At 44.7% G+C, this 27,553-nt stretch overlaps 1 protein-coding gene across 1 annotated transcript; it reads left to right on the top strand.

Annotated features, from left to right (window-relative positions):
• The first annotated feature begins 621 nt into the window (after window positions 1-621).
• LOC133424184 (NACHT, LRR and PYD domains-containing protein 5-like) lies at window positions 622-27,553 on the top strand. The gene is made up of 11 exons (XM_061714632.1): window positions 622-710; window positions 17,914-18,046; window positions 18,129-18,248; window positions 18,386-18,494; window positions 19,240-19,296; window positions 20,406-20,613; window positions 21,357-23,136; window positions 23,448-23,621; window positions 24,978-25,148; window positions 26,697-26,743; window positions 26,874-27,553. Exons 2-11 carry the CDS (start codon window positions 17,958-17,960, stop codon window positions 27,398-27,400), a joined length of 3,282 nt encoding a protein of 1,093 aa, XP_061570616.1. The 5' UTR covers window positions 622-710; window positions 17,914-17,957; the 3' UTR covers window positions 27,401-27,553.

Genomic DNA, 27,553 nt, shown 5'->3' with positions numbered 1-27,553 from the left:
CTGAAGGTGTAACACTGAACATACAAATGCATGATTCTACTGAGACATTCATATAGTGTTTTCCATTCATACTATAGTGTCTTCCATTCTGCACATCAGGTGCTTAGAAATGTCTACTCAAATGATGTATGTGTTTGGCATTTGAGAAGGAAATACCATTTAGTGAAGAGTTAACACTGTTTTGAGGGTAAAGTTTGCTTTTGCAAGAGAAGTGTAGGATTTTGCATTTTGTGTGTGAGTTTTGTAATTTGTGTTTAGAGTTTTGAGAAAGTGAGGTAGTCTATCAGGAAATGTGTTTAAACAATTGTGAAAAACTGTTATTCTTCTTCTTCTTCTTCTTCTTCTTCTTCTTCTTCTTCTTCTTCTTCTTCTTCTTCTTCTTCTTATTATTATTATTATTATTATTATTATTATTATCATCATTATTATTATTATTATTATTATTAGTATTATTATTATTATTATCATTATTATTATTATTATTATTATCACACGTACCGCCCACGTCGCACTGAACCAGGAAACGCCCACAAGCAGCTGCTGTGGAAGCGACCCGACTCTCGCTCAGAGTGAAAGTTAATCTGCCGTAACACATCTGGAAGATCAGGCGTTAAACGGGCCCGGTGAGGTGATCCGAGGACGGAGAACGACTGCTGATATAAAACTTTATTTCACTCCTGAACTTTGTCTTTCTACTCAAACAAGTGAAGGTAGGAATTTATTCTCACTTCTGATTTACCTGCATACTTTGATCATTCTTGTGTCTGAAGACAAATCTACATGATTGTTAATGACAACATTTTTATTGGTTGTATTATTGATCAGAAACATCGTGATGATCCGATGATTCGTTTTCTTCATCGATCAAAGTTTGGTGTTTTATTTCCTGGAATAAACCTGTCGTCTCCAGCATTAAAGTCAGACTGCTGTTTCCTGTGGAACCTTTCAAAATAAAGCGTAGTTCCTGGAGGAAATTGTTTGCTGCTTGTGTAACTGTTGTGTGATGAGGCTGTGAAGGAGGAGGACACGTGTCTCTACAGGACACGTGTCTCTGTAGGACACTTGTCTCTGTAGGACAAGTGTCTCTGCAGGACACGTGTCTCTGCAGGACAGTTTTCTCTGCAGGACAGTTTCACCTCTGAGCTTCTTCACATTTACAGAAACCAGACTCACGTAGAGGCCCAGTCTCTTTCTGCTTGTTCAAGATATTCAACTTCCTGTTTGTGCAGTAAAACTCTGTTGTTCACACAATTCTTCTAAAATATATGGGGAGCCAATGTGGGGAAGCCAAGACAGGGGTGATATGTCCATGGTTTCTTCGTTCGTTCGTTTTTATTTATTTCGAATATGTATAAAAAAAAAAAGAAACAAATACAGGTGGGCATTCCACCACATAAAGAAAAAAAAACACATCAAAACACATATTTCAATTACATGTTCGAAAAGGAGTGGGAGGAAGTATAAACTTATTTAATCCCACCCTCTTTCCAGAACTAAACATAAATGATATGCCTGTATTTACTTTTTATACTATACACTAATTTGTATAAATAGATATATATCACTTTTACCAAAAATAACCTGTTTAATGCCAGATGTAAGCTCTATCATAAATATAATATAACTATGATGTAAATATAATATAACTATGATATAAATACAACTATGATATAAATATAATACCTATATCTAAGTATACAAACATACAAAGACAACATGACGAAATAGCAAAACACACACAGCTGGGGTCCGTTTCACAAAGCAGTTTTAGTGAAAACTCGGAGTCTGTTAACCCTGAAATGAGGGAAACTCTGAGTTTTCCGTTTCACAAAGGGAGGTAACTCAAACCAGAGAAATAGGAGTAACTCTAGCCTGTTTCACAAAGAGAGGTAACTTAAGCTCTCGGTCAGTTACCGTAGTAACAGACTCTCTGAATCTAACCTGGTCGGGACCAGGTTTATTTCAGCGGACCTGGGGCCTGTACTACGAAGCAAGTTCAACATATCCAGGATATCTTTTCCTTATCCAGATACACTAAGCGGGACAATTGCAATCACGCTAAGCGGTCACACGACGGCGGTTATCAACTCGGTATATCAACCCAGGTTTCTCCAATCTGGATATGAGCGCGTGCACATAAAAGGGGCAGTGTTTTCAGTGCATGACCAATCGCAAGCATGGAGAAGTCCGCTGTCAGAGCCGCTTATTTCAGTAGCGAAGAGCAAACAATAATTTTACGGAAATATGATGAGTATAGGCATATAATACAGGCAAAAAGCAACACAGTTGCAGCTGCAAAATGCAGGAAAGACAGCTGGCAAAAGATCGCTGACTGTATAAATGCGTAAATTCATAGGGATATAAACATATATTTGAATATTCTGGGAATCTTAATCTTAAACTGTAAACCATGATCAGCAATATTAAAATAATAAAAGGCTTGCAATATTTCAGTTGATTTGTAATGAATCCAGAATGTATGACATTTTTTTTGTTTTTGTGTTTGCATTACAGAAAATCACAATATTCTAATTTTCTGAGACAGTCTGTATATATTGGTTCTATAACTATTGTTGTTGACCGATAACTTGTGCTGATGCTGTACCAAAGAATTGGTTTTTTTTATTTATTTTATTTAATTTTTTATTTTTTCAGGAGGGGGGTATTTAGTATTTTAAAGTGACTTCTCACTCAGAATGTTCGAGGGACGAAATTGAAAATCCCTTTTTTGCTATCCCCTTACAAATGCATCTTCTTTTTCATTTCTTCTTGATTTATTTATTTAATTGGTATTAGTTTTGGATTGACTGTACATCGGATTTTGGGTGATGATTTGTTTTATTTATTCATTGATTGATTTATTTTTTATTTTCTCCTCCACCTCTTTTTTCTTTTTTTCCTTTTTTTTTGGATCGTTCATACAGGTACTCATCAGGGAAAGCAAAGGGGTTTTGGTGGTCCCTGAATACGCGTTCTCTTCGGAGGGATCCTCTCACGATCCGCGCACCAAGCTCCACTTCACCAAGCTTCTCTTCGAAAGGGCATGTCATTTTCCAAGAGAGCTGATTGGTCAGTGGGCGGTGCTTTTACACCCGGCGATCTGTATCTCGAACATAACCTGCTCCGGAGCAGGTTAGCGGTTCAGCATAAGTTACCATGGCGATGTGCCCCGCTAAGAAGCGAACCACCGTCGTAGTCCTGAAAACCCAGGGTTAAACCTGAAGTTACCTCGCTAACCCCAAATCCCGCTTCGTAGTACAGGCCCCTGGAGTTTCTCTCCGTCTCCTCCCTCAGTGGCGTCAATTCAGCCAATGGGTCTTTACGCATCTGTTTTCTGCACCACGGACAGCAAGCGGCAGTTAGAGAGCGGAAAAAGCAAATCTGACAAACGCAATTTAACTCGTTCACTTTATTCATTATGTCAGTGCAACAATATCACAGGGACATCAGATTTTAACTTCAAACAGTTAAAGTCCAAATGCAAAAAGGAGAGGGAGAGTAAAAAAAAGTCAAATATTTCCCTTAAACAGATGTATAAGAGGATTTATATCTTTGAGATGAACTTGCATAATTAATCCATCAGTGGCTAACAGCCTCGTTAATATCTTCTGGACCCATCACTTGCCTTCTTTCTTTTTTTTAAATTGCGTGGTTGTCTGCTTCCTTTTCATTTTTGTAAGTTAGTAACACTGCAGAGCGCACTAAAAACCAGATTGATAGCGACCACTATCGTCAGGGACGCTGGGACATTTCAAGATATGAGGGGGGAATACAAGTGTTGGGATAGATAATACCTAGTGAAATCCATCATGTTGTTCTGATATGCATTTGTAGTTATTTTATATGTATGAAGTAATAGAATAAATCAATACAAATAGATGCAGAGTAATTCCATAAATGTATTTAAAAAAAGCATTTACATTTTCCCCTGAAGCCGAGGTGTGGCGGCTGCCCCTGATCTAAATGACAATAAAATGTCTTTTTTTTTTCCAAAATATGCTCTCATACTCGCCATATGCACGTATTAACACTTCTAACTCCAGTGGCGTGAAGTATGTGGATCTTGAGATGCAAACTAATGTTTCCTCAAAGGGATTTTGTAAATTGAAAAGATAAATAAAGTTAAAAAGAAAAAAAAGAAAATGTATGTCGCTCTTTTGTGTCGCCGGTTGCCATGGTGAATCCTTGTATCATCGCTCTACTGATGATGGCTTTTGATTTCCCTCACGCACGGGCTTAACTCCAGGTGAAACTACTTAGAGTTGAGTAAATTACCTCAAATCCGCTGTTCTGGAACCGAAAACTCAAAGTTTCCGATCTCAGAGTAGATCAACTAAGAGTTCAGGATTAGACTCAGTGTTTGTTGAACCTGCTTTGTGAAACAGACCCCTGCTGATCTTTAAACACAGTCTTCACTTTTATACCTCAAATAAACTATGTCTTTATATTTCTTCTTAAATTGTTATATGTTTGTACATTCTTTTAACTCCAAATTCAAATCATTCCACAGTTTGATTCCACAAACAGTTTGATTACACAAAAACGTATTTTTGTTGTACGCACAAGTGAAGATTTGAAGTTTAGGTTTCCCTTGAAATTACAACCCCCTTACCTCCCAGTGAATCATTTCTGAATGTTATCAGGTAGCGAATGATTTTTTGCTTTAAACATTACTTGTGCAGATTGAAATGCCACTAAATCCATAAGTTTTAATACTTTAGACTGTAAGAATAGTGAGTTGGTGCGATCTCAATATCCAGCCTTATGAATATATCGTATTGCTCTCTTTTGAAGTGTGAGTAATGAGTGTAACCTGGTTTTATAGTTATTGCCCCAAATTTCTGCACAGTAAGTGAAATATGTGTTATTAGTAGGATGTCCAAGTAATTTGCTGAATAGGCTCCAGCTGATCCAAAATGCAGCAGCGCGAGTGCTGACAGGAATCAGCAGGAGAGACCACGTCTCTCCAGTGTTGGCGTCGCTCCATTGGCTACCCGTAAAATTCAGGATCCAATTTAAAATATTATTACTTGCGTATAAAGCCCAAAATGGCTTAGCTCCGCATTATTTGCAATACCTGATAGTGCCTTATGTTCCTGGCAGAGCTTTCCATTCTCGAAGTGCAGGTTTACTCTTAGGGCCCGATTTACTAAGATCCTAAATAAAGAGTACTAAATTGCGTGTGCACTGAAAAAGTTTGCGTGTGCTGTTTGCGTGTGGTTTGCGGGTGATCAACTAAGATTGCGTGCGCAATTGATAGGTGCAAAACAGCAGTATTTAAATGAGGTGTTGCGTGTCTTAAGGTTTGCGAGCGCAAACTCTGCGCCATGGAGAGTGGATGGAATGCACAGTCACAAGTCACAAGCGCAAAATGAAATTTGACGAGTTGGAGTTAGAGATATTAGTGGAAGAGGCAAATAAACACATTCATGAACTACAGCAAATAAATTTAAACATTACCAAAAGAAACGCAATATCAGAGAAAACCTGCGATAGAATAAATGCAGTTGGTAACACAAAAAACGGAAAAACAGCTGTTTTTTCATATTTCAATTTTAGGCACAGATCAAAAATACTTGCATATAAAGCCCAAAACGGCTTAGCTCCGCAGTATTTACAAGATTTGATAGTGCCTTATGTTCCTGGCAGAGCTCTCCGCTCCCAGGGTGCAGGTTTACTCGTAGTTCCTAGAGTATCCAAATGTAGATTTGGAGGGCGGGTGTTCTGCTATCAGGCACCATTACTTTGGAACCAACTTCCAATCTTGGTTAAGGAGGCTGACACCACCTCCACCTTTAAAACTAAACTTAAAACCTTTCTGTTTAGTAAAGCCTATAGTTAGTGTTTAGTAAACCTGTAGCTGGTGTTGGTAAATCTCTAGGTAGTGTAAACTCTAGTGTGTTAGAGTCAGTAGTCATAGTTGCAGCTATAGAACAAGACTATAATAGTTAGTCTCAAATATAGCTTCGTAGTAGATATGCTGCTATAGGCCTCTGCTGCAGGGGGGCACCGACATGATCCGCTGGGCGGTGCCTCTCACCCTTCTTCTCCTCTCCTCTTCCCTTCCTCTGTTCTCCATTTCCATTTTTATTTATTATAAATATCTCATAGCCATCATTTTTGTCCATCGCTCCTGTAGTCTCTTGTGCTGGCCCCCCTTTTTTCTCCTTTGTGCATGTTTGCAGGCTGGAGCTTCGGGAGCTGCGTGCTGGCCTGCGGTCCAAGGGTCATCCCATAGCTGCTTCCACCTGCCTGCGGTCCCCCACCCCCCTCTGGGCATCCCGCTGCTGCTTCCACCTGCCTGCGGTCCCCCACCCCCCTCTGGGCATCCCGCTGCTGCTTCCACCTGCCTGCGGTCCCCCACCCCCCTCTGGGCATCCCGCTGCTGCTTCCACCTGCCTGCGGTCCCCCACCCCCCTCTGGGCATCCCGCTGCTGCTTCCACCTGCCTGCTGTTTGCTGCTGACGTACCCGACCCCCCCAGTCTGGCCTTCGGCAGGAGGGTCCCCCCTTATGATCCAGGTCCTGCTCAAGGTTTCTTCCCTCCTAAAGGGGAGTTTTTTCTTGCCACTGTTTGGCTTAAGGTTTTTCTCCCACTATGGGAGTTTTTACCTGCCATTGTTTATGTAATAATTGCTCGGGGGTTTATGTTTATGTTTATGTTTATGTTCATGTTCTGGATCTCTGGAAAGCGTCTAGGGACAACATCTGTTGTATTAGACGCTATACAAATAAAATTGAATTGAATTGAATATGGAAGAACTAGTGAACAGTAAAGAATGTGGACGCCCTGTAATCCAAAACCTGTTTTACGCTGTTAAGTACTGCAATGCTCTTTGAAACTTTGTTTTGTACATGCTTAATATGAGATTTCCAGCTAATTTGATCATCCATTATTACTCCAAGAAATCTGACTTCGTTTACTGTTTCAATATTGCTGCCATCCAATTCAACTTTTATTTGCATATCACTTCTCCAATTACCAAAATACATTATTTTTGTCTTACTCATGTTTAATGATAATTTGTTATCAGTGAACCATATTTGTAACTTTCTGTTGTGAGACCAAGCATTAGTTTTTGTAAATCAGTACCAGAGCAGAACAGATTTGTGTAATCAGCAAATAGCACAGGTTTTAGTACTTTAGATACTTGGCATAAGTCATTGATGTAAAGAATAAACTATTTGGGTCCCAGCACTGACCCCTGGGGGACACCACAAGTAATGCTCAAACATTTGGAACAGTAATCACCCAGCCTCACAAATTGCTTCCTGTCACTCAGATCCTCACCCACTGTAAAACTGTACTCCTGATGCCATACCGTTCCAGTTTAGCAAGTAAAATATCATGGTTAATTGTATCAAATGCTTTTTTTAAATCCACAAATATTCCAAGTGCGTGCTGTTTCTGATCTATAGAACTTGTTATTTCTTCCACTGAATCTATTAATGCCAATGATGTAGATCTATTTGTGTGAACCCATACTGACAATCAGAGAGTACTGTAGTTTGTGTTTATTTATGAAATTTTCCAGACGATTATTGAAAAGCTTTTCAAGAATTTTGGAGAATTGTGGAAGCGGAGAGACAGGTCTGTAATTTGTGAAGTGGTGTTTGTTCCCAGATTTGTACAGAGGTATTACTTTTGCAGTTTTCATTTTATTTGGGAATGTACCACTCGTGGTTTTGAAAATACCCTCAATTACTCTTTTAATTACACACATATCAATGTCGTCACAGTCCGTGGATTTTTTGCTTTTACATTTAGTAACAGAATGTATGACTTCTTCTTCCACGGCTGTAATAAACATTGAACTTAGATTCCTTTCAATAAAATAATCCTTCTCTCCCTCAGGTGTTACAGTATCAGGTATTTTGCTTGCTAGATCAGGGCCAAAATTCAAAAAAGAATTCATTGAATCTGTTAACATCATTCATATTATACTTTTCTTCGTTGTCCACATTAAAAAAGTTTGGGCAACTGCCTGGTTTTACTCCATTCTTTATCACATTATTTAGTATTCTCCATATTTCTTTACAGTTTTTCACAATTGTTTAAACACATTTATTGGAACATCAGACACAATGTGCACAACCTGAAACTCATTTTTCAGGTGGCTGAACCAATCCTGCTGAACTCCAAGCACATTTACTGCTCTAAACTCAAATTCCCATTCCATACCACACATTTCTCACAACACTACACACAATTCCCAATACCCCGCACACTCTTCCTGAATTCCCTCTCTTGCTGATCACACAGAACACACAGTCAGTCACATTTCTTTTTTTTTTTTTTTTTTTTTTTTTTTACCTTGTCTGCACACATATTATTGATTGATACCATGACGGTAGAAACCAAAAGTGTATATATGTGCATTATTACTATATGTAATATATACATATATATACGCACACATATGCGTACACATACATAAATATACACATACAAACCCAGTGTTTTTTTTTTTGTTTTTTTTTGGGGGGGGGGGGGGGTGACGACATCCACTGCCAATCCAGGAAGCAGGAACACACGGAGACACACGTCAAGCACTGGAAATCTGCAACAAAAAACCACAAACAAAGCACGAAACCGGCACGGAGCCATCCAAAACACGAACAGCAATCGACCTAAATCTTGAGATCTGATCGCAGTCTGAGCTAAGCTATCGCTACCGCTACCTAAACCCAAAAACTAGAGAGCCAGCATGCAGGTGAACAAGCCAGTGTGTATGTCTATGTGTGTGTGTGTGTATGTATATGATCATGCATGTGTGTGTGTGTGTGTGTGTGTGTGTGTGTGTGTGTGTGTGTGTGTGTGTGTGTGTGTGTGTGTGTGTATGCATGTGACTAAATGACTATATGTGTGTGTGTGTGTGTGTGTGTGTGTGTGTGTGTGTGTGTGTGTGTGTGTGTGTGTGTGTGTGTGTGTGTGTGTGTGTGTGTGTGTAATAAACCAAACAAAGCTCCACCTGAAGTGTATCTATAGTGGGGGAGGGGGGGGAGCAACCCCGCCACCCGCGAGACCAGAGGCCGACAAGGAAGAGCCCAGAACCCAGGCCACCGGCAACCCCACAGAGGGGAGAAGTAGGAGGGAGGCAACCCACCGCCTGCGAGGCCCCCCCCCCACCCGGCGGCGGCCGAGGGGGCCCGCGGGCGGGGCCCCCACGGCGCGGAAAGAAGCAGCCAGGGATCCCGCGGCGGCGGACCGCGACCCAGGCAATCCCCGGCCACCCGGTCCGGGCCGGACACGCGGCCAGGAGGCCCTCACCCTTCAGGCCAACGACCCCCACCCGGCAGGGGGCCAGCCTGCCCGGAGAGACAGAGCCGCCCCGGCCGCCGACGCGGGCAGGCGCACCCGTCCCCCACGAAAGTGGCCCTCCAAGACCAGAGGGGCGCCCCGCCGTAGAGGCAGCGGGGGGGACCGGAGACGGGCCCGGAGAGAGGGAACCCCCCAACAAGGCGACACCCGCGCAGGCCCGACAACGGAGGGCCCCAGACCCAGGCATCCCATTCATTCATCCATTCACCTATCCGATACCTATACTAATAATAATATAATATACTTTACATAATAATAATAATAATACTAATAATAATAATAATAATAATAACCATCTTTGTATAATATAATATTGATAAATTATTAAGTTTTTGATGTCCTGCCAATGGAGGCTCAAATCCTCCATGGCAGGACCCTTCCATACCGCATTCTCACCGACACAGACATACAATCACGCACCGTTTCCCCCTCCCCGGGGGGGTCCAGCACCGCCAGAAGGCACCCCAGGCTGCACGGCGGGCCCTGCCAGGCCCGGGTAACCCGACCCACCCGTCCCAGGCCCAGGCCGGTGAGGGAACGCGGGTGATGTGGGACCCCCTCCCGCCCCTTGTGTTGAGTGCATGTGATTAATGCCATAAAAACAGGGAGGAGGGAGGGCCAAGTATCGATTGACACCGACCCCCCCCCCTCCCGAACTACGTGTCCTTGTCAAGTGTATTTATAAAGTGTTGAATGTGCAGTGTCTATTTTGCTGTTAAAACCGTGAGGCGGGGAGTGCCAGGCCCCGCGGGACAGTGCCCCCCACGACCCGGACCCCCCGCCTTTCGCCTATGTGCGTATGAATCGTGTAGGGGGGGCAAGAGGGGGAGCGGAGGCCGAAGCCAGGAAGCAGGACCAGCAAAGCCGGCCCTGATAAGACACCCGCGTCCCCCCACCGGCCGTCCAGTAGACGGGGGCCGGCCCCCCGAGCCGGGCAAGGGCCCCACCGTACCTCCAAGGGTGCCCCCGGCGCCGCCGGAGCCCCCAGACGGAGGGGGAAACGGTCCAACATCCTCCCATTCATACTGACAACATAAGACATAGATACCTGGGAATGGTGCCACCCCGCCGTCGCGCCCGCCCGTGCACCCCCCGGTCAGGGGAGGCCCGCTCCCCGGACCCGGCCCCACCCCCCCCCGAGGCCACCCCGGCGGACACCCCAAGGGTCCCGGAGTCCCCACATCCGCAGGGGCACTTGGCCCCCGCCCAGCGACGGAGGACCAAGGCAGCAATGCCCCCCCAGCGCAGACAGCCACCCCCCCACCCAGGCAGGGCCGGGCCCTCCGGGTGGGACCCCCACGTCCACGGCCCCGCCCCCCCCGGGAGGCCCGGAGACACCCCAGCCACAGCCCCCCGCCCGAGCCCTCCCCAGCCACCCCCCCCCACCGCCATGAGGTAACCCCCCCCACAGGCCCCCAAGGCCCCCACCGGCTAGGGACAGGGCCCCGCGGCCCCCCCCACCGCCCCCCAGGGGCCACCAGAGGCCCGCGCCCCAGACCCCCCAAGCCGACCCCCAACCCCAAGGGCTACGAGATCACCACCCCCCCCGCCCCCACTAGGTAACGAAGCCAATAAACGGGGACCACAGAGAGTGCAATTCAGCCGAATGTTGTTCAGTGGAGGCAGACATTATCTCACTACTAATATGATCTGATAAAAGATTCCTAAAATGGTTGATACATAAACTGGATTTTTGTTTCCAATTTACTAGAATGGTTTTCTTTGCGATACATAAGGCAGTGAGTCAGTCACATTTCTAAACTCCAAAGGCTGTTGTGCAATATGCAATCAGCAATTTGCCATTGAATTCATATTCATTGATGAAGCGGGGTTCAACCTTGTAAAAAGAAGGCGCCGAGGGAGGAATATCATCGGCCAGCGTGCCATCACAGAGGTCCCTGGCCAGCGTAGAGGGAACATAACAATGTGTGCTGCCATCAATCACCACGGCGTCCTCCATCACCATGCCACCCTTGGCCCCTACAACCCTGCACTTCTTCTAGCATTCCTGGACCAGCTCTACAATATCATTGTCCAGCCAGACCAGATGGAGGACACAGAGGTGGTCAGGTTCGTTGTTATCTGGGACAATGTCAGTTTCCACCGGGCTGCTCTGGTCCGTGACTGGTTCACGGTCCATCCAGAAGTTGATGTCCTATATCTCCCTCCATACTCTCCCTTCCTCAACCCAATTGAGGAGTTTTTCTCTGCCTGGAGATAGAAGGTATATGAGAGAAATCCTCAGACACGGATCTCACTGCTGCAGGCCACGGAGGACACATGTGGCGATGTCACTGCTGAGGCCTGTCAAGGCTTCATGCGGCGTTGTAGGAGATTGTTCCCCCGCTGCTTGGCCAGGGAGAACATCGACGTGGACGAGGTCCTGTGGCCAGCCAGGGATGAAAGGCAGGATGCAGCCTAATACTTTTGTTCTGTTTCTATTTTCTGTCAAGTTTTTATCCACAGCTTGCTGTGATGTCCAGTGGACTGCACATTTTGAGTCCAAATACTGTACTCTAAAAATATTATTTGTTGTTACAGTAAAGAATTGTGTGTTTTCTATTTGAGTAGCCTATACATAAGAATACTATGTATAGGTCTCTGTAAAGCGTCTAGAGACAACTCTGTTGTATTAGACGCTATATAAATAAAATTGAATTGAATTGAATTGAATTGAAATACTATATGGTGATAAATTACATCCAACAGCTGAAGGTGAAACACTGAACATACAAATGCATGATTCTACTGAGGCATTCATTCATTCATTCATATAGTGTTTTCCATTCATACTATAGTGTCTTCCATTCTGCACATCAGTGTTCAGTGGGTGCTTAGAAACGTCTACTCAAATGACGTATGTGTTTGACATTTGAGAAGGAAATACCATTTAGTGAAGAGTTAACACTGTTTTGAAGGTAGAGTGTGCTTTTGCAAGAGAAGTGTAGGATTTTGCATTTTGTGTGTGAGTTTTTTAATTTTTGTTTAGAGTTTTGAGAAAGAGAGGTAGTATATCAGGAAATGTGTTTAAACAATTGTGAAAAACTGTAATAAAGACTGGGGGAGGTCAAGGTAGAGGCAATCGCAGTCATCAAAGCGAGATGTAATTACCCGGATTACTTTTTCCAAGTCATTATACGTTCAAAATGATTTAAGGTGGGAGATGTTACGGAGCTGATAAAAACTGTTTTTAACAACAGAGCTTATCAGTTTGTCAAGACTGAGCCCTGAATCCAGTATAACCCCCAGGTTTCTGGCGTGGGATTTAACATGCGGGGTGAGGTGAGCTAGTTTACTTGCAACAGCGTTTGTTGATTTAGGAGGACCAAAGATGATGACTTCTGTTTTAACACTATTTAACTGGAGATAGTTGTTTGACATCCAGACTTTGATATCTTCAAACAGTCCAGGAGAGACTGTACAGAGTTAGTGGATTTTAGTGGGAGGTACAGTTGAGAGTCATCTGCATATAAATGAAAAGAGATATTGTATTTTCTGATGATGTCACCAAGGGGAAGCATGGAGAGGCAGAAGAGCCATGAGACTAGTATGGGGGCCCCTGAGGGCCCCATAGGAGGCAGAGGCAATAGATGAGGAGAACCGGCCAATGGACACAAATAATGTCCTATGTTTAAGATAGGAATTGAACCAGTCCAGGGCTGTCCACTTAATGCCTACCCACTGTTCAAGGTGAGTTAGAAGAATGTTATGATCCACAGTGTTGAATGCAGCAATAAGATCTAATAAGATGAGGGTTGCCTTTTCCCCTGGATCCGTCTTCGCCAGTCGGAAGTGACCAAAAGGAATATTGTCTCGGTGTGTAACTACGCCAAAAGTATGTCGGACTCCGTAGGTTTCTCTGACCCCCTCCCCAATCCGACCAGCGATGACATGTTTAGTCGCATGCTCTCGCTCCGTCGCTGGTTGTATCGGTGGTGTTCAGAAAACGACGTGGCCTTTATTGACAATTGGGAAACGTTCTGGGGAAAGCCCGGCCTGATTAGAAGAGACGGCATTCATCCCACCCGGGCTGGTGCTGCTCTTGTCTCTAGTAATTTGGCCTGTTTTATTAGACCCTCTCCCTGACATCGCAGGGTCCAGGCCAGGATGCAGAGCTGTAGTTTAACACACTTCTCTGCTGCTTCTCGAGGACCAACGCCTGCCAACAAAACTGTAGGATTACATGATGTAACTGGTAACTCTAACCAGGTGCCTAGCAAAATAGAAGTGGTTGCAGTTCCCCGCCCTCCACAAGTTCACCAGGTGTGGCGTTATAGAGGCATTAACCAAAATAATCTTGTAAAAATTAAAACCAATGCACATTTGGTACCAATAAGAGACCGAAAAATTAGATGCGGACTACTAAATATACGATCGTTAAGCTCCAAGTCTCTGTTAGTAAATGATATAATTACAGAGAGTAGGAGTGATGTTTTCTGCTTAACAGAAACATGGTTACAGGAGGAAGAGTATGTTAGTTTGAATGAATCATCTCCGCCCGGCTACTTTAATCATCACATTCCTAGAAACACGGGCCGAGGCGGAGGAGTCGCAGCTATTTATAACTCCAGTCTCCAAATAAAAATTGAATCTAAGTCCAATTATAATACATTTGAAAGCCTCACGCTTAGTCTGAAATTTCCGAGCTGGAAATCAGAGAAGCCAGTTGTGTTAGTGGTAGTGTATCGGCCCCCTGCTGGCGCTTATCTAGAGTTTTTTTTTACCTTTCTGGATTATTGATCAGTACAGATAAATTCATCATAGTGGGTGATTTTAATATTCATATGGATGTTGAAAGCGATAATCTTAAATTAGCTTTCAATTCTCTTCTAGAATCAATGGGTATCTCACAAAAAGTGGACGGGCCGGCGCATTGTTTTGATCATACTCTCGGTCTCGTTCTCACCTACGATGTTGAAACTGATGATCTGTTGGTGTCACCTGTAAACTCCCTTTTATCCGACCATTATTTAATAACGTTTGAATTTAATGTTGTTGATGTTGAAGTGCAGGGCAGGAGGTATTATTTTAGCAGATGTTTGTCTGATGAAGCTATTGCTAAATTTAAGGAGGCCATTGCTCATCTTGCGACAGTGGAAAATAGTGAAGCCTCTACTGAAGCAATAGAGGCCAGTGACCTGGGTTCTACCTCTGATGTTGATGTTGATTTTCTTGTTAGTAACACTGCTGATCTGTTGCACTCAGCTTTAGATGAAGTTGCTCCTTTGAAAAGGAGGGTTTCTAGCCACAGGAGCTTAACTCCCTGGTACAATTCAGATATTCGCATGTTGAAACAAAATGTGCGTAAAATGGAAAGGAAGTGGCACTCTTGTAAGTCTGTAGACTTCTATCGTGAATGGAAAGATATTCTAATAGTATATAAAAAAGCCATTCGCAAAGCAAGAACAGCTTATTATTCAACGTTGATAGAGGATAACAAAAGTAACCCACGTTTTCTGTTCAGCACTGTAGCCAGGCTGACAAAGAGTCACAACTCTGTTGAGCCGTGCATTCCTGCAGCTCTCAGTAGTGAAGACTTTATGAGCTTCTTTAACAGTAAAATCACGAGAATTAGAGAAGAAATCAACCAGCCGGTTGTGGGCGTTTCTTCAGCTTTAGCGACTTCCCTAGGCTCTGACTTGACTCTAGACTGTTTTGATCCTATAGACCTCCCTGAGCTGACTTCACTCGTTAATAGAGCTAAGTCAACCACATGTATGTTAGACCCCATCCCGACTCGACTATTCAAAAATGTTTTTTCTCTTATTGGTGCGACAATACTAGACCAAATTAACCTATCCCTAAGCTTAGGATATGTACCACAGGTTTTCAAAGTGGCAGTAATCAAACCTTTACTTAAAAAACCTTCTCTTGACCCAGACACCTTAGCTAATTATAGGCCAATTTCCAACTTTCCATTTGTATCTAAAATTCTGGAAAAGGCAGTTTCAAGCCAGTTATGTGACTATTTGTATAGAAATGATCTGTTTGAAGTCTTTCAGTCAGGGTTCAGAATGCATCATAGCACAGAGACAGCACTGGTTCGAGTCACGAGTGACCTCCTTATGGCCTCAGATAAGGGATTAGTTTCCATACTGGTTCTACTGGACCTCAGTGCTGCTTTTGACACTGTTGATCATGGCATTTTACTGCACAGGTTAGAGCATGTTTTTTTTTTTTTTTAGGTTTTTTTGGGCTCTAGTGGCCCTTTATTAGAGATGCAGACTGGAAAGGGGGAGAACGGGGAAGACACGCAGCAAAGGTGCGCGGGCTGGATTCAAACCCGCGACCGCTGCAGGAGGAGGACTGTAGCCTCAGTATGGCCCGCTGCTTAACCCACTGCGCCACAGAGCGGCCCAGGTTAGAGCATGTTGTTGGGATTAAGGGGACAGCTCTACGTTGGTTTAAATCATATCTATCTGACAGGTTCCAGTTTGTTCATGTACATGAGGTTTCTTCAGAACAGTCAAGGGTCTGTTATGATGTTCCGCAGGGTTCAGTGCTAGGGCCAATCTTGTTCAGTTTATACATGCAGCCGTTGGGAAGTATAATCCAGAATCACGGCATACACTTTCATTGCTATGCTGATGATACGCAGCTCTATTTGTCTATGAAGCCGGATGAGACAGAACCGTTGGTTAAACTTCAGGCATGTCTTAGGGACATCAAGGAATGGATGTCCAGACATTTCTTGCTTCTAAATTCAGATAAAACAGAGGTTATCATTCTTGGCATCTTAGGAAGGGACTAGATGGTGTTGCGATTGCTTCTAGTGCAACTGTGAGAAACCTTGGTGTTGTTTTCGATCAGGATTTGTCGTTTAAACCATATGTTAATCAGGTTTGTAAAAAGGCGTTTTTCCATCTCCGTAATATTGCAAAAATTAGGAAAATCCTCTCGCAGAGTGATGCAGAAAAACTAGTTCATGCGTCTGTATCTTCTAGACTGGATTACTGTAATGTGTTGTTAGCAGGATGTCCAAGTAATCAGCTGGAGCCTATTCAGCAAATTACTTGGACCTGATCCAGAATGCAGCAGCACGAGTGCTGACAGGAATCAGCAGGAGAGACCACGTCTCTCCAGTGTTAGCGTCGCTCCATTGGCTACCTGTAAAATTCAGAATTCAATTTAAAATTTTATTACTTGCATATAAAGCCCAAAACGGCTTAGCTCCGCAGTATTTACAAGATTTGATAGTGCCTTATGTTCCTGGCAGAGCTCTCCGCTCCCAGGGTGCAGGTTTACTCGTAGTTCCTAGAGTATCTAAATGTAGATTTGGAGGGCGGGCGTTCTGCTATCAGGCACCATTACTTTGGAACCAACTTCCAATCTGGGTTAAGGAGGCTGACACCACCTCCACCTTTAAAACTAAACTTAAAACCTTTCTGTTTAGTAAAGCCTATAGTTAGTGTTTAGTAAACCTCTAGCTGGTGTTGGTAAATCTCTAGGTAGTGTAAACTCTAGTGTGTTAGAGTCAGTAGTCATAGTTGCAGCTATAGAACAAGACTATAATAGTTAGTCTCAAATATAGCTTCGCGGTAGATATGCTGCTATAGGCTTATGCTGCAGGGGGGCACCGACATGATCCGCTGGGCGGTGCCTCTCACCCTTCTTCTCCTCTCCTTTTCCCTGCCTCTCTTCTCCATTACCATTTTTATTTATTATAAATATCTCACAGCTATCATTTTTGTCCATCGTTCCTGTAGTTTCTTGTGCCGACCCCCCTTTTTTCTCTTTTGTGCATGTTTGCAGGCTGGAGCCTCGGGAGCTGCGTTCTGGCCTCTGTTCCCGGCCCCCCCCTCCCATTCCCGGTCATCCCGTTGCTGCTTCCACCTGCCTACGTGGATGTCTGCTGTTGCTGCTTCCGCCTGCCTGCACCCCCCCCCCCCCTCCCTCTGGCCATCCCGCTGCTGCTTCCACATGACTGCTGTGTGCTGCTGACGCCCCCACCCCCCCCCCCCCCCCCACCTCTGGTCATCCCGCTGTTGCTTCCACCTGCCTGCTGTGTGCTGTTGATGTCCCTGACTCCCCCAGTCTGGCCTTCGGCAGGAGGGTCCCCCCCTGTGAGCCTGGTCCTGCTCAAGGTTTCTTTCCTCCTAAAGGGGAGTTTTTCCTTGCCACTGTTTGGCTTAAGGCTTTTCTCCCACTATGGGAGTTTTTACCTGCCATTGTTTATATAATAATTGCTCGGGGGTTTATGTTTATGTTTATGTTTATGTTCATGTTCTGGATCTCTGGAAAGCGTCTAGAGATAACATCTGTTGTATTAGACGCTATATAAATAAAATTGAATATAAAGTGTGCAGCAGACCGTTAGTCACCGTAAGTAAGGGTGTTTTGGTCCTGTGAAGGGTTATAAAACCAGACTGAAAAGGTTCTGCAATGTTTTTCACGTTTGAAAAAGGGAGCAACTGAGAAAAAGAACTGCTTCAGAGCAGCTCGGATCAGTGAAAACAGCTGTATCAGTGACTTCCTCCACCTCCCACTGGTTTCTGACTGCATTCAAGTGACATTGACACTAAAGAGAGGAGAAAACCAGTGCAGGATCAGCTGATCTCTGTACAACACCAGTGATGTGTGTTTCCTCTGCAGATGAAGGTGTGAGTGTGAGCTGATGTGGACGTGAATTCAGCAGAATGGACCAGTGTGAGGACAGAGAGGAGGGAGTCCCTCCCACTAAAACCTCTCTATGTGGGGAACATGAGAGTCGGAGCAAAGCTCAGAGGTGAGATGAGCATCTCTAACTGTCCCTGACTCTTCTGCATGTCAGAGCTCAAGACTCTCATCACCAATCCTCATTATTACAGGAATCAACCTGAACCTGGACCTGGACCTGGACCTGCCCCCAGCTGTGTGTCCTTGAAGAGCGACCAGTCAAAGGAATATGTTATTAACTTCAAAAGAGACCAACGTTCTGCTGTAAAGAGGTGAGTGTATCCAAAATCTGCCAATGAATTATGTTTACGGAAATACTTTTTAAATATACTGAATATTTATTTTATATGTGTAACTTATTTTTCATATAAATAGAATATTTACATTTTGATCTTGTGTCTTCTGTCAGGGTCCATCAGAAAAGAGACTCTATTGAACATGAACCCAGCTGTTTGTCCTTGAAGAGCGACCAGTCAAAGGAATATGTCATTAACTTCAAAGGAGACCAACGTTCTGCTGTAGAGGGGTGAGTGTATCCAAACGCTGCCAATGATTTGCATTTAATACTTTTTAAATAGACTGAATATTTGTATCTGTATAACTTCTTTTTCATATAAATAGAATATTTAGATTTTAAACTTTTGTCTTCTTTCAGGGTCCATCAGAAAAGAGACTTTCTTGAACATGAACACAGCTGTTTGTCCTTGAAGAGCGACAAGTCAAATGATGGATTGATTAAATTTAAAGGAGACCAACAGTCTTCTTCAGAAAGGTGAGATGCATTTAAACACATTAAATGTATTTAAATCAGTTCTTGTGTTAGGAAATGTCCACATGTTTCTTCCTGAGTAGATCCTGTAGTCCTGGACCCCTGTGGTCCTCCATCACCTGATGGTGATCTGAGCTTCCTCCTCATAGATCTTCATCTCCTGTCAGGAGCTTTTTCCTCTGGTTGACACATCTAGAGGTCTTACCTTCCAGATGACTGATCCTGATGATGGTCCAGAGTTAATCAGCTGCTTCATGTCTCCATCAGTTGTCCATGTTCCTGATCTTGTTGTAACTTTTCACTGAGGTCACATGTACATTCTCAGTGGATCAGCAGGACTAGTAAACCTTCAGCTCCACCAGTCCTCTGATGGACGGTCCTCATCCAAACAGGACTTCATGGACCTTCAGCTGTTGTTTGTCTCTGTGAGGACAGTCATGATGTGAACTAATTCTTCCTGGTTCCTCCACAGAGTGGACCAGCAGTTCTCAGAGTCCCCCAGCGGTCCGTCTGTCCAGCAGCATCAGACACAGCTGGACTCCATATTTCTGGTCTGTACATGAACAACAACTGCTTCTCCACCTGTTCTGTTGATGTTTGTCTCCATGCTTGTCTCTGGAGACCAGTGGACTGTCAGTCTGTCCAACATGGGTCTGATGTTTGTCTCCATGCTGGTCTCTGGAGACCAATGGACTGTCAGTCTGTCCAACATGGGTCTGATGTTTGTCTCCATGCTGGTCTCTGGAGACCAGTGGACTGTCACTCTGTCCAACATGGACCTGATGTTTGTCTCCATGCTGGTCTCTGGAGACCAGTGGACTGTCAGTCTGTCCAACATGGACCTGATGTTTGTCTCCATGCTGGTCTCTGGAGACCAGTGGACTGTCAGTCTGTCCAACATGGGTCTGATGTTTGTCTCCATGCTGGTCTCTGGAGACCAGTGGACTGTCAGTCTGTCCAACATGGACCTGATGTTTGTCCCCATGCTGGTCTCTGGAGACCATTGGACTGTCAAGTCTGTCCAACATGGGTCTGATGTTTGTCTCCATGCTGGTCTCTGGAGACCAGTGGACTGTCAGTCTGTCCTTCATGGACCTGATGTTTGTCTCCATGCTGGTCTCTGGAGACCAGTGGACTGTCAGTCTGTCCAACATGGACCTGATGTCCATCTGCATGCTGGTCTCTGGAGACCAGTGGACTGTCAGTCTGTCCAACATGGACCTGATGTTTGTCCCCATGCTGGTCTCTGGAGACCATTGGACTGTCAAGTCTGTCCAACATGGGTCTGATGTTTGTCTCCATGCTGGTCTCTGGAGACCAGTGGACTGTCAGTCTGTCCTTCATGGACCTGATGTTTGTCTCCATGCTGGTCTCTGGAGACCAGTGGACTGTCAGTCTGTCCAACATGGACCTGATGTTTGTCTCCATGCTGGTCTCTGGAGACCAGTGGACTGTCAGTCTGTCCAACATGGACCTGATGTTTGTCTCCATGCTGGTCTCTGGAGACCAGTGGACTGTCAGTCTGTCCAACATGGACCTGATGTTTGTCTCCATGCTGGTCTCTGGAGACCAGTGGACTGTCAGTCTGTCCATCATGGGTCTGATGTTTGTCTCCGTGATTTCAGTCTGATTGTGTCCTTCATGTGGTCTTCTGTTCCAGCTGCTGGAGGACAACATTGTCATGTTTGTGAAGAACGAGCTGAAGAAGATCCAGAGGGTTCTGAGTCCAGATTACCCAGAATCCCTAGAGCATCTGTTGGAGGGTGAGGGTGAAGAGCAGAGGAGGAGCAGCAGAGAGGCGTTTGTTAAGATCACAGTGAACTTCCTGAGGAGAATGAAGCAGGAGGAGCTGGCTGAGCGTCTGCAGAGCAGTAAGAGGATTTCTCTGAACATTTAAGCTGCTGGATAAATGACCCAGAATGCCTCAGGAGATGAACAACATTCACAGATCAGCCACAACGTTAAAACCACTGAAAGATGAAGGGAGGAACTCTGCTCATCTTGTTCCAACAATGTTCTGCTGGAATCAGATCTGCATTCTTGATCCACATGAAGGTTATTTTGACCATTGACACCCAGCTCAAAATGTTTGCAGACCAGTCGCCCCCACATGGTCCCAGCACCCCCCTACAGTAGCACCCTCCCTGTACAGGACAGCAGTGGACCTCAATAAACTGTCCAACACCACAAGATAACTGGAAGATTTTAGTCCTGGTTTTCCTCTTACAGGAATCCTGCTGAACTCCAGATTGTCTTGATGGATCTGCAGATTATTGAATCAGATCATCTTCTGGTGTTTTCCAATCCTAAACCTAAACCACTTCACAGACACCACAACAATAACAAGAACACAACAACCCACAATTCCACAACCCATCAGGGCTGTACTGCTAACATCCTGGTACTAGAAACTCCAGGACTCCAGATGTTCTTGTCACTTCCACGTCCTGAATGTTCAGAGGTGTTTTGGTGGTAAAAGTGATTCTACTCAATATTGGACAGATCATCGTAACATTAGAGTCGATCATTGTCGGTTCACATGCTAATTATTTAGGAGAATTAAGTTGAACTTTATAAAACACTAATTGTTTTTTTTTCCATGTGTATTCAGATGGTTCTGCTGCAGTTTGTAAAAAGCATCTCAAGTCTAAGCTGAAGAAGAAGTGCCAGTGTGTGTTTGAGGGGATTGTTAAGGCAGGAAACCCAACCCTTCTGAAGCAGATCTACACAGAGCTCTACATCACAGAGGGAGGGACTGGAGAGGTCAACGATGAACATGAAGTCAGACAGATTGAAGCAGCATCCAGGAAACCAAACAGAGCAGAAACAACCATCAGACAGGAGGACATCTTTAAACTCCCACCTGGAAGAGATAAACCAATCAGAACAGTGATGACGAAGGGAGTGGCCGGCATCGGGAAAACAGTCCTAACACAGAAGTTCAGTCTGGACTGGGCTGAAGGCACAGCCAACCAGGACATCCAGTTACTGCTTCCATTCACCTTCAGAGAGCTGAATGTGCTGAAAGAGAGAAAGTTCAGCTTGGTGGAACTTGTTCATCACTTCTTCACTGAAACCGGAGAAATGTGCCGCTTTGAAGAGTTCCAGGTCGTGTTCATCTTTGACGGTCTGGATGAGAGTCGACTTCCTCTAGACTTCCACAATAATGAGGTCCTGACTGATGTTACAGAGTCCACCTCAGTGGACGTGCTGCTGACAAACCTCATCAGGGGGAACCTGCTCCCTTCTGCTCGTCTCTGGATCACCACACGACCCGCAGCAGCCAATCAGATCCCTCTTGAGTGTGTCTCCATGGTGACAGAGGTCAGAGGGTTCACTGACCCACAGAAGGAGGAATACTTCAGGAAGAGGTTCAGAGAAGAGGAGCAGACCAGCAGGATCATCTCCCACATCAAGACATCACAGAGCCTCCACATCATGTGCCACATCCCAGTCTTCTGCTGGATCACTGCTACGGTCCTGGAGAAGGTCCTGGAAACCAGAGAGGGAGGGGAGCTGCCCAAGACCCTGACTGAGATGTACATCCACTTTCTGGTGGTCCAGGCCAAACTGAAGAAGGTCAAGTATGATGGAGGAGCTGAAACAGATCCACACTGGAGTCCAGAGAGCAGGAAGATGGTGGAGTCTCTGGGAAAACTGGCTTTTGAGCAGCTGCAGAAAGGAAACCTGATCTTCTATGAACCAGACCTGAGAGAATGTGGCATCGATGTCAGAGAGGCTTCAGTGTACTCAGGAGTGTTCACACAGATATTTAGAGAGGAGAGCAGCCTGTACCAGGACCAGGTCTTCTGCTTCATCCATCTGAGTGTTCAGGAGTTTCTGGCTGCTCTTCATGTCCATCAGACCTTCATCAAGTCTGGAGTCAACCTTCTGGAGGAACAAAGAAACACCTCCTGGTTTAAAATAAGAGCAGAGACTCGCCTCTATCAGAGTGCTGTGGACAAGACCTTACAGAGTCCAAACGGACACCTGGACTTGTTCCTCCGCTTCCTCCTGGGTCTCAAACTGGAGACCAATCAGACTCTCCTACGAGGTCTGTTGGAGCCAAAACAAAGAAGATCACAGAACAATCAGGAAACAGTTAAATACATCAAGAAGAAGATCAGTGAGGATCTGTCTGCAGAGAAAAGCATCAACCTGTTCCACTGTCTGAATGAACTGAACGATGGTTCTCTGGTGGAAGAGGTCCAACGGTCCCTGAGGTTAGGACTTCTCTCCACAGATAAACTGTCTCCTGCTCAGTGGTCGGCTCTGGTCTTCATCTTACTGTCATCAGAAGATCTGGAGGTGTTTGACCTGAAGAAATACTCAGCTTCAGAGCAGGTTCTACGGAGGCTGCTGCCGGTGGTCAAAGCCTCCAAGAAAGCTGTGTAAGGACGAACACGGACACATCTGTTTTAGTTACAATCACTTGTTGTGTTCTTGGAGGAAACCAGTTAAATTCACTGTTCAACTAAGTTCAGGTTCATGTGGGACCAGTTCTCCTCAATGATTCATCTCAGGAAACTTTACAAGCAGAGAAGTGAAATGCAGCTTTGATCAAGACTGTAGTGCAGCAACCCTTATTGATTAATAGTTGAATTGATCAGTATTCATTTAAATTATATGCTTCAATGTATTTGTTGAATTAAATAATCAATGTTTAAATAACATGATTATTTCTCTTTTATCTCCTCTGCAGGTTGAGGGACTGTAACCTCTCAGAGAACATCTGTGCAGATCTGTCCTCAGTTCTCAGCTCTCAGTCCTCCAGTCTGACAGAACTGGACCTGAGTAACAACCACCTGCAGGATTCAGGACTGAAGAAGCTGTGTCCTGGACTGGAGAGTCCACACTGTCACCTGGAGTCTCTCAGGTCAGAATCCACCAAGTGTTCAACTGTGGACCGTTAGAACTGTGGTTGATATTGAAGGATTGTTGATGGGAGTGTTAATAACTGTAACTGAGTCCAGATCAGGTTGAAGCGCTACAGACGGATCGGTCAGAACTGTGTGGATTATGATCGAGGAGAAGAGCTCCACCAAGTCCACATAAACGTCTGTAGTTTAGTCAGTTTCAGGTTATTTCAGTGATCGGGGTGTTTTTTTCTTCCTTTAATTGAGTATCAACAAGTTTGTACACATGTGAACAATCTATAAGCTCCCCTCTCTAATCTGATCTCTTCTTTATCAATTAAAGTTCTCAAATAAGACGTTTATGTTAGACTTTGAAATGTTTCCTATTTAATATTGAATTAGTTTCCATAAAATGATCAAACTGGAGCACCAATAACTGTCAAATGGTGATGACCTCAGCAAGTGTCTGTTCTTCTAACCTCGACTCAGTCTGTGTCTGAAGCTCCACAAGGTGCTGGACTGATCAATATTCTGTCATTGATCCATTTCCTGATCATCTGACTTTGAATGAAAACCAGCAGATTGTTTCTGGAGACTTCAGAACATGTAAGACCAAACAACGTCCCTGGAAACACGAACGCTGGTTGGTTGAGAAAAAAGTCAGAAAGTTAAAGGAGCTTGAGGCAAGAATAAGAAATGAGACTCATTAGCGCCATGACGACCGTCGGGGTTACTGCAGCCAACAGCGAAGCGTCATTTGACGTCACATCTGCAGGACAGCGCAGGAAATTCGGGCCCGAAATTGCAGCACATTTTGCAGCACACAGCCTGTTCAAGGAAACGGAGAGATACACTAGAGGGCTCATTCTTTTTGGTTTGGAACGCTTTATCTGACATTATTACTAGAAAACTTAAAACGTATACGCATTTTTTTCATAAATCCTGCCTCAATCCTGCCTCATGCTCCTTTAAATGTTTATTCAGCTCAAATGAAGCTCATTAAAGTTATCTTTAAACACAGCTGGCTTATCTGGTTGTAAAACTCACTGAAGTGTTGAGGACAGACACGTCAGTCATGGAGTGTGATGTCACATGTTCAGGTCACATGATGCTCTTCACACGTCTCTCTCCACATCTGGATGCTGTCGGCCTCAGCAGCAGTGGGACTCTTTGTATGTTGATGTTCCTCCACAAGTTTAGTTCAGGCTGAAACGTCTCAGCAACATTTGTTGGATTCAGGGTGAATTCCAGTGTTTCTGCTGATCCTCTGACTTCTCCCTCAGCTCCATCATCAGGTGGACACGAGGACAGAGTCAGCTTTAGTCTCAGAGCAGTTCTCTCAGTCTCTGCATGTGTGTTGTGTTGTGTGTCTGCAGGCTGTCAGGCTGTCTGATCTCAGAGGAAGGCTGTGCTTCTCTGGTCTCAGCTCTGAGCTCCAACCCCTCCCACCTGAGAGAGCTGGACCTGAGCTACAACCATCCAGGAGAGTCAGCAGGGAAGCTTCTGTCTAGACTGAAGGATCCCCGCTGGAGACTGGACGCTCTCAGGTAGGAAGACAGAAGGACATCAGTGTGCTGGACTCTTCGTGGAGTTGTAGACATCATCTTTGTGGCTCTCTGGCTTTGAACAGAGATCTTTGAGCAGATTGAGCTGCTGCAGCTCATCTGGTGCTGCAGCAGAGCTGATAGATGCAGTTCACAACTCTGAGCCGTTATTGACCCAGTAAACATCCCAGAACCACAGCAGTGTGGTTTTCAGGCCCGTCACAGCACAATAACAGCTGCACCTTCACTCATCCATGACATGGTCTCCTCCTGCTGCTGATTCAGCAGAGATGAAACCAGATGAAAAGAATGTGTTGAAACTGTGCTGGAAGGTGACGAACACAGGACAGGACTTCAGAGATGCTGCATTCAAGTGCATCTGTCCAAGTGTTGGACTGTTCCTTCATCAATTCAATTCAATTCAATTTTATTTATATAGCGTCTAATACAACAGATGTTGTCTCTAGACGCTTTCCAGAGATCCAGAACATAAACATAAACATAAACATAAACCCCCGAGCAATTATTACATAAACAATGGCAGGTAAAAACTCCCATAGTGGGAGAAAAGCCTTAAGCCAAACAGTAGCAAGGAAAAACTCCACTTTAGGAGGGAAGAAACCTTGAGCAGGACCAGGCTCATAAGGAGGGACCCTCCTGCCGAAGGCCAGACTGGGGGGGTCGGGGACGTCAGCAGCACACAGCAGTCATGTGGAAGCAGCAGCGGGATGACCAGAGGTGGGGGGGGGAGGTTTTGTAAATACTGCAGAGCTAAGCCGTTTTGGGCTTTATATGCAAGTAATACAATTTTAAATTGGATTCTGAATTTTACAGGTAGCCAATTGAGTGACGCTAACACTGGAGAGACGGGGTCTCTCCTGCTGATTTCTGTCAGTACTCGTGCTGCTGCATTCTGGATCAGCTGAAGCCTATTCAGCAAATTACTTGGACATCCTGCTAACAACACATTACAGTAATCCAGTCCAGAAGATACAAACGCATGAACTAGTTTTTCTGCATCACTCTGCGAGAGGATTTTCCTAATTTTTGCAATATTACGGAGATGGAAAAACGCTATTTTACAAACCTGATTAACACATGGTTTAAACGACAAATCCTGATCAAAAACAACACCAAGGTTTCTCACAGTTGCACTGGAAGCCATCGCAACACCATCTAATTCCTTCCTAAGATGCTCTGGACCAAGAATGATAACCTCTGTTTTATCTGAATTTAGAAGCAAGACATTTCTGGACATCCAGTCCTTGATGTCCCTAAGACATGCCTGAAGTTTAACTAACGGTTCTGTTTCATCCGGCTTCATAGACAAATAGTGCTGCGTATCATCAGCATAACAATGAAAGTGTATGCCGTGATTCTGGATTATACTTCCCAATGGCTGCATGTATAAACTGAAAAGGATTGGCCCTAGCACTGAACCCTGCGGAACACCATAACAGACCCTTGACTGTTCGGAAGTTTGTGAGAGCCATGTAATGTCCATGTTTGCTGAAAGAGACTGTGCTGGTCTGACCCCCCTCCTCCTTTCAGGGTGGAGCCTGCTGGACAACGATGGTTGACACCAGGTCCATGGAAGTGTAAGTGTGTTTTTATTTCATTCACACATTCAACCATCTTCACACTGACACATCACTCATTCATGGGTCCATCAATGATCAATGACAGATCAATAATAACTGCAGCTGGGTTGTTTGTCATCTCCATCAGATTCCTGTCAACTCACCATCGACACAAACACAGTCAACGACAACATCAAACTGTCTGACAACAACAGGAAGATGATGTTTGTTAAGGAGGATCAGTCATATCCTGATCATCCAGACAGGTTTGATTACTGGCGTCAGCTGCTGTGTAGCGAAGTTCTGACGGGTCGCTGTTACTGGGAGGTCCAGAGGAGAGGAGGAGTTTGTGTATCAGTGAGTTACAGAAGAATCAGCAGGAAAGGAAACTCTGATGACTGTTTGTTTGGATGGAACGATAATTCCTGGAGACTGGACTCTTATGGTGATGGTGGGTACCGTGTCTGTCACAATGACATAGTAACACCTTCCTCCTCTTCTTCCTCAGTCTCTGACAGAGTAGCAGTGTACGTGGATGTTCCTGCTGGAACTCTGTCCTTCTACAGCGTCTCCCCTGACAGACTGATCCACCTCCACACCTTCAACACCACATTCACTGAACCTCTCTATCCTGGGTTCGGGTTTGGTCCTGGTTCTTCAGCTTCTCTGTGTTGAGTTCAGTCTCCAGAGTCTCCTCCTGTCAGAGAAACTGTCTCTGTTGGACAGAGAGTTGAGTCTGTACATGTCTGTCTCTGTTTCCATCAGAACACCTGAATCACATGTTGGTGAAACTGTTCTGAATGATTCCTTGGAAACTTCTTCCTCTTC

The sequence above is a fragment of the Cololabis saira genome, chromosome 23 (genome assembly GCF_033807715.1).
Source record: "Cololabis saira isolate AMF1-May2022 chromosome 23, fColSai1.1, whole genome shotgun sequence".
In the NCBI taxonomy this organism is placed as follows: domain Eukaryota; kingdom Metazoa; phylum Chordata; class Actinopteri; order Beloniformes; family Belonidae; genus Cololabis; species Cololabis saira.
This window is presented reverse-complemented; position numbering and strand designations above follow the sequence as displayed.

What these genes read in the sequence shown, in the direction of transcription:
- LOC133424184 (XM_061714632.1), top strand. Translation starts at nt 17,958, where the DNA reads ATGGACCAGTGTGAGGACAGAGAGGAGGGAGTCCCTCCCACTAAAACC. An exon ending in AGTCGGAGCAAAGCTCAGAG is followed by an intron (nt 18,047 to 18,128) that starts GTGAGATGAGCA and finishes TCATTATTACAG; the next exon opens with GAATCAACCTGAACCTGGAC. An exon ending in CAACGTTCTGCTGTAAAGAG is followed by an intron (nt 18,249 to 18,385) that starts GTGAGTGTATCC and finishes GTCTTCTGTCAG; the next exon opens with GGTCCATCAGAAAAGAGACT.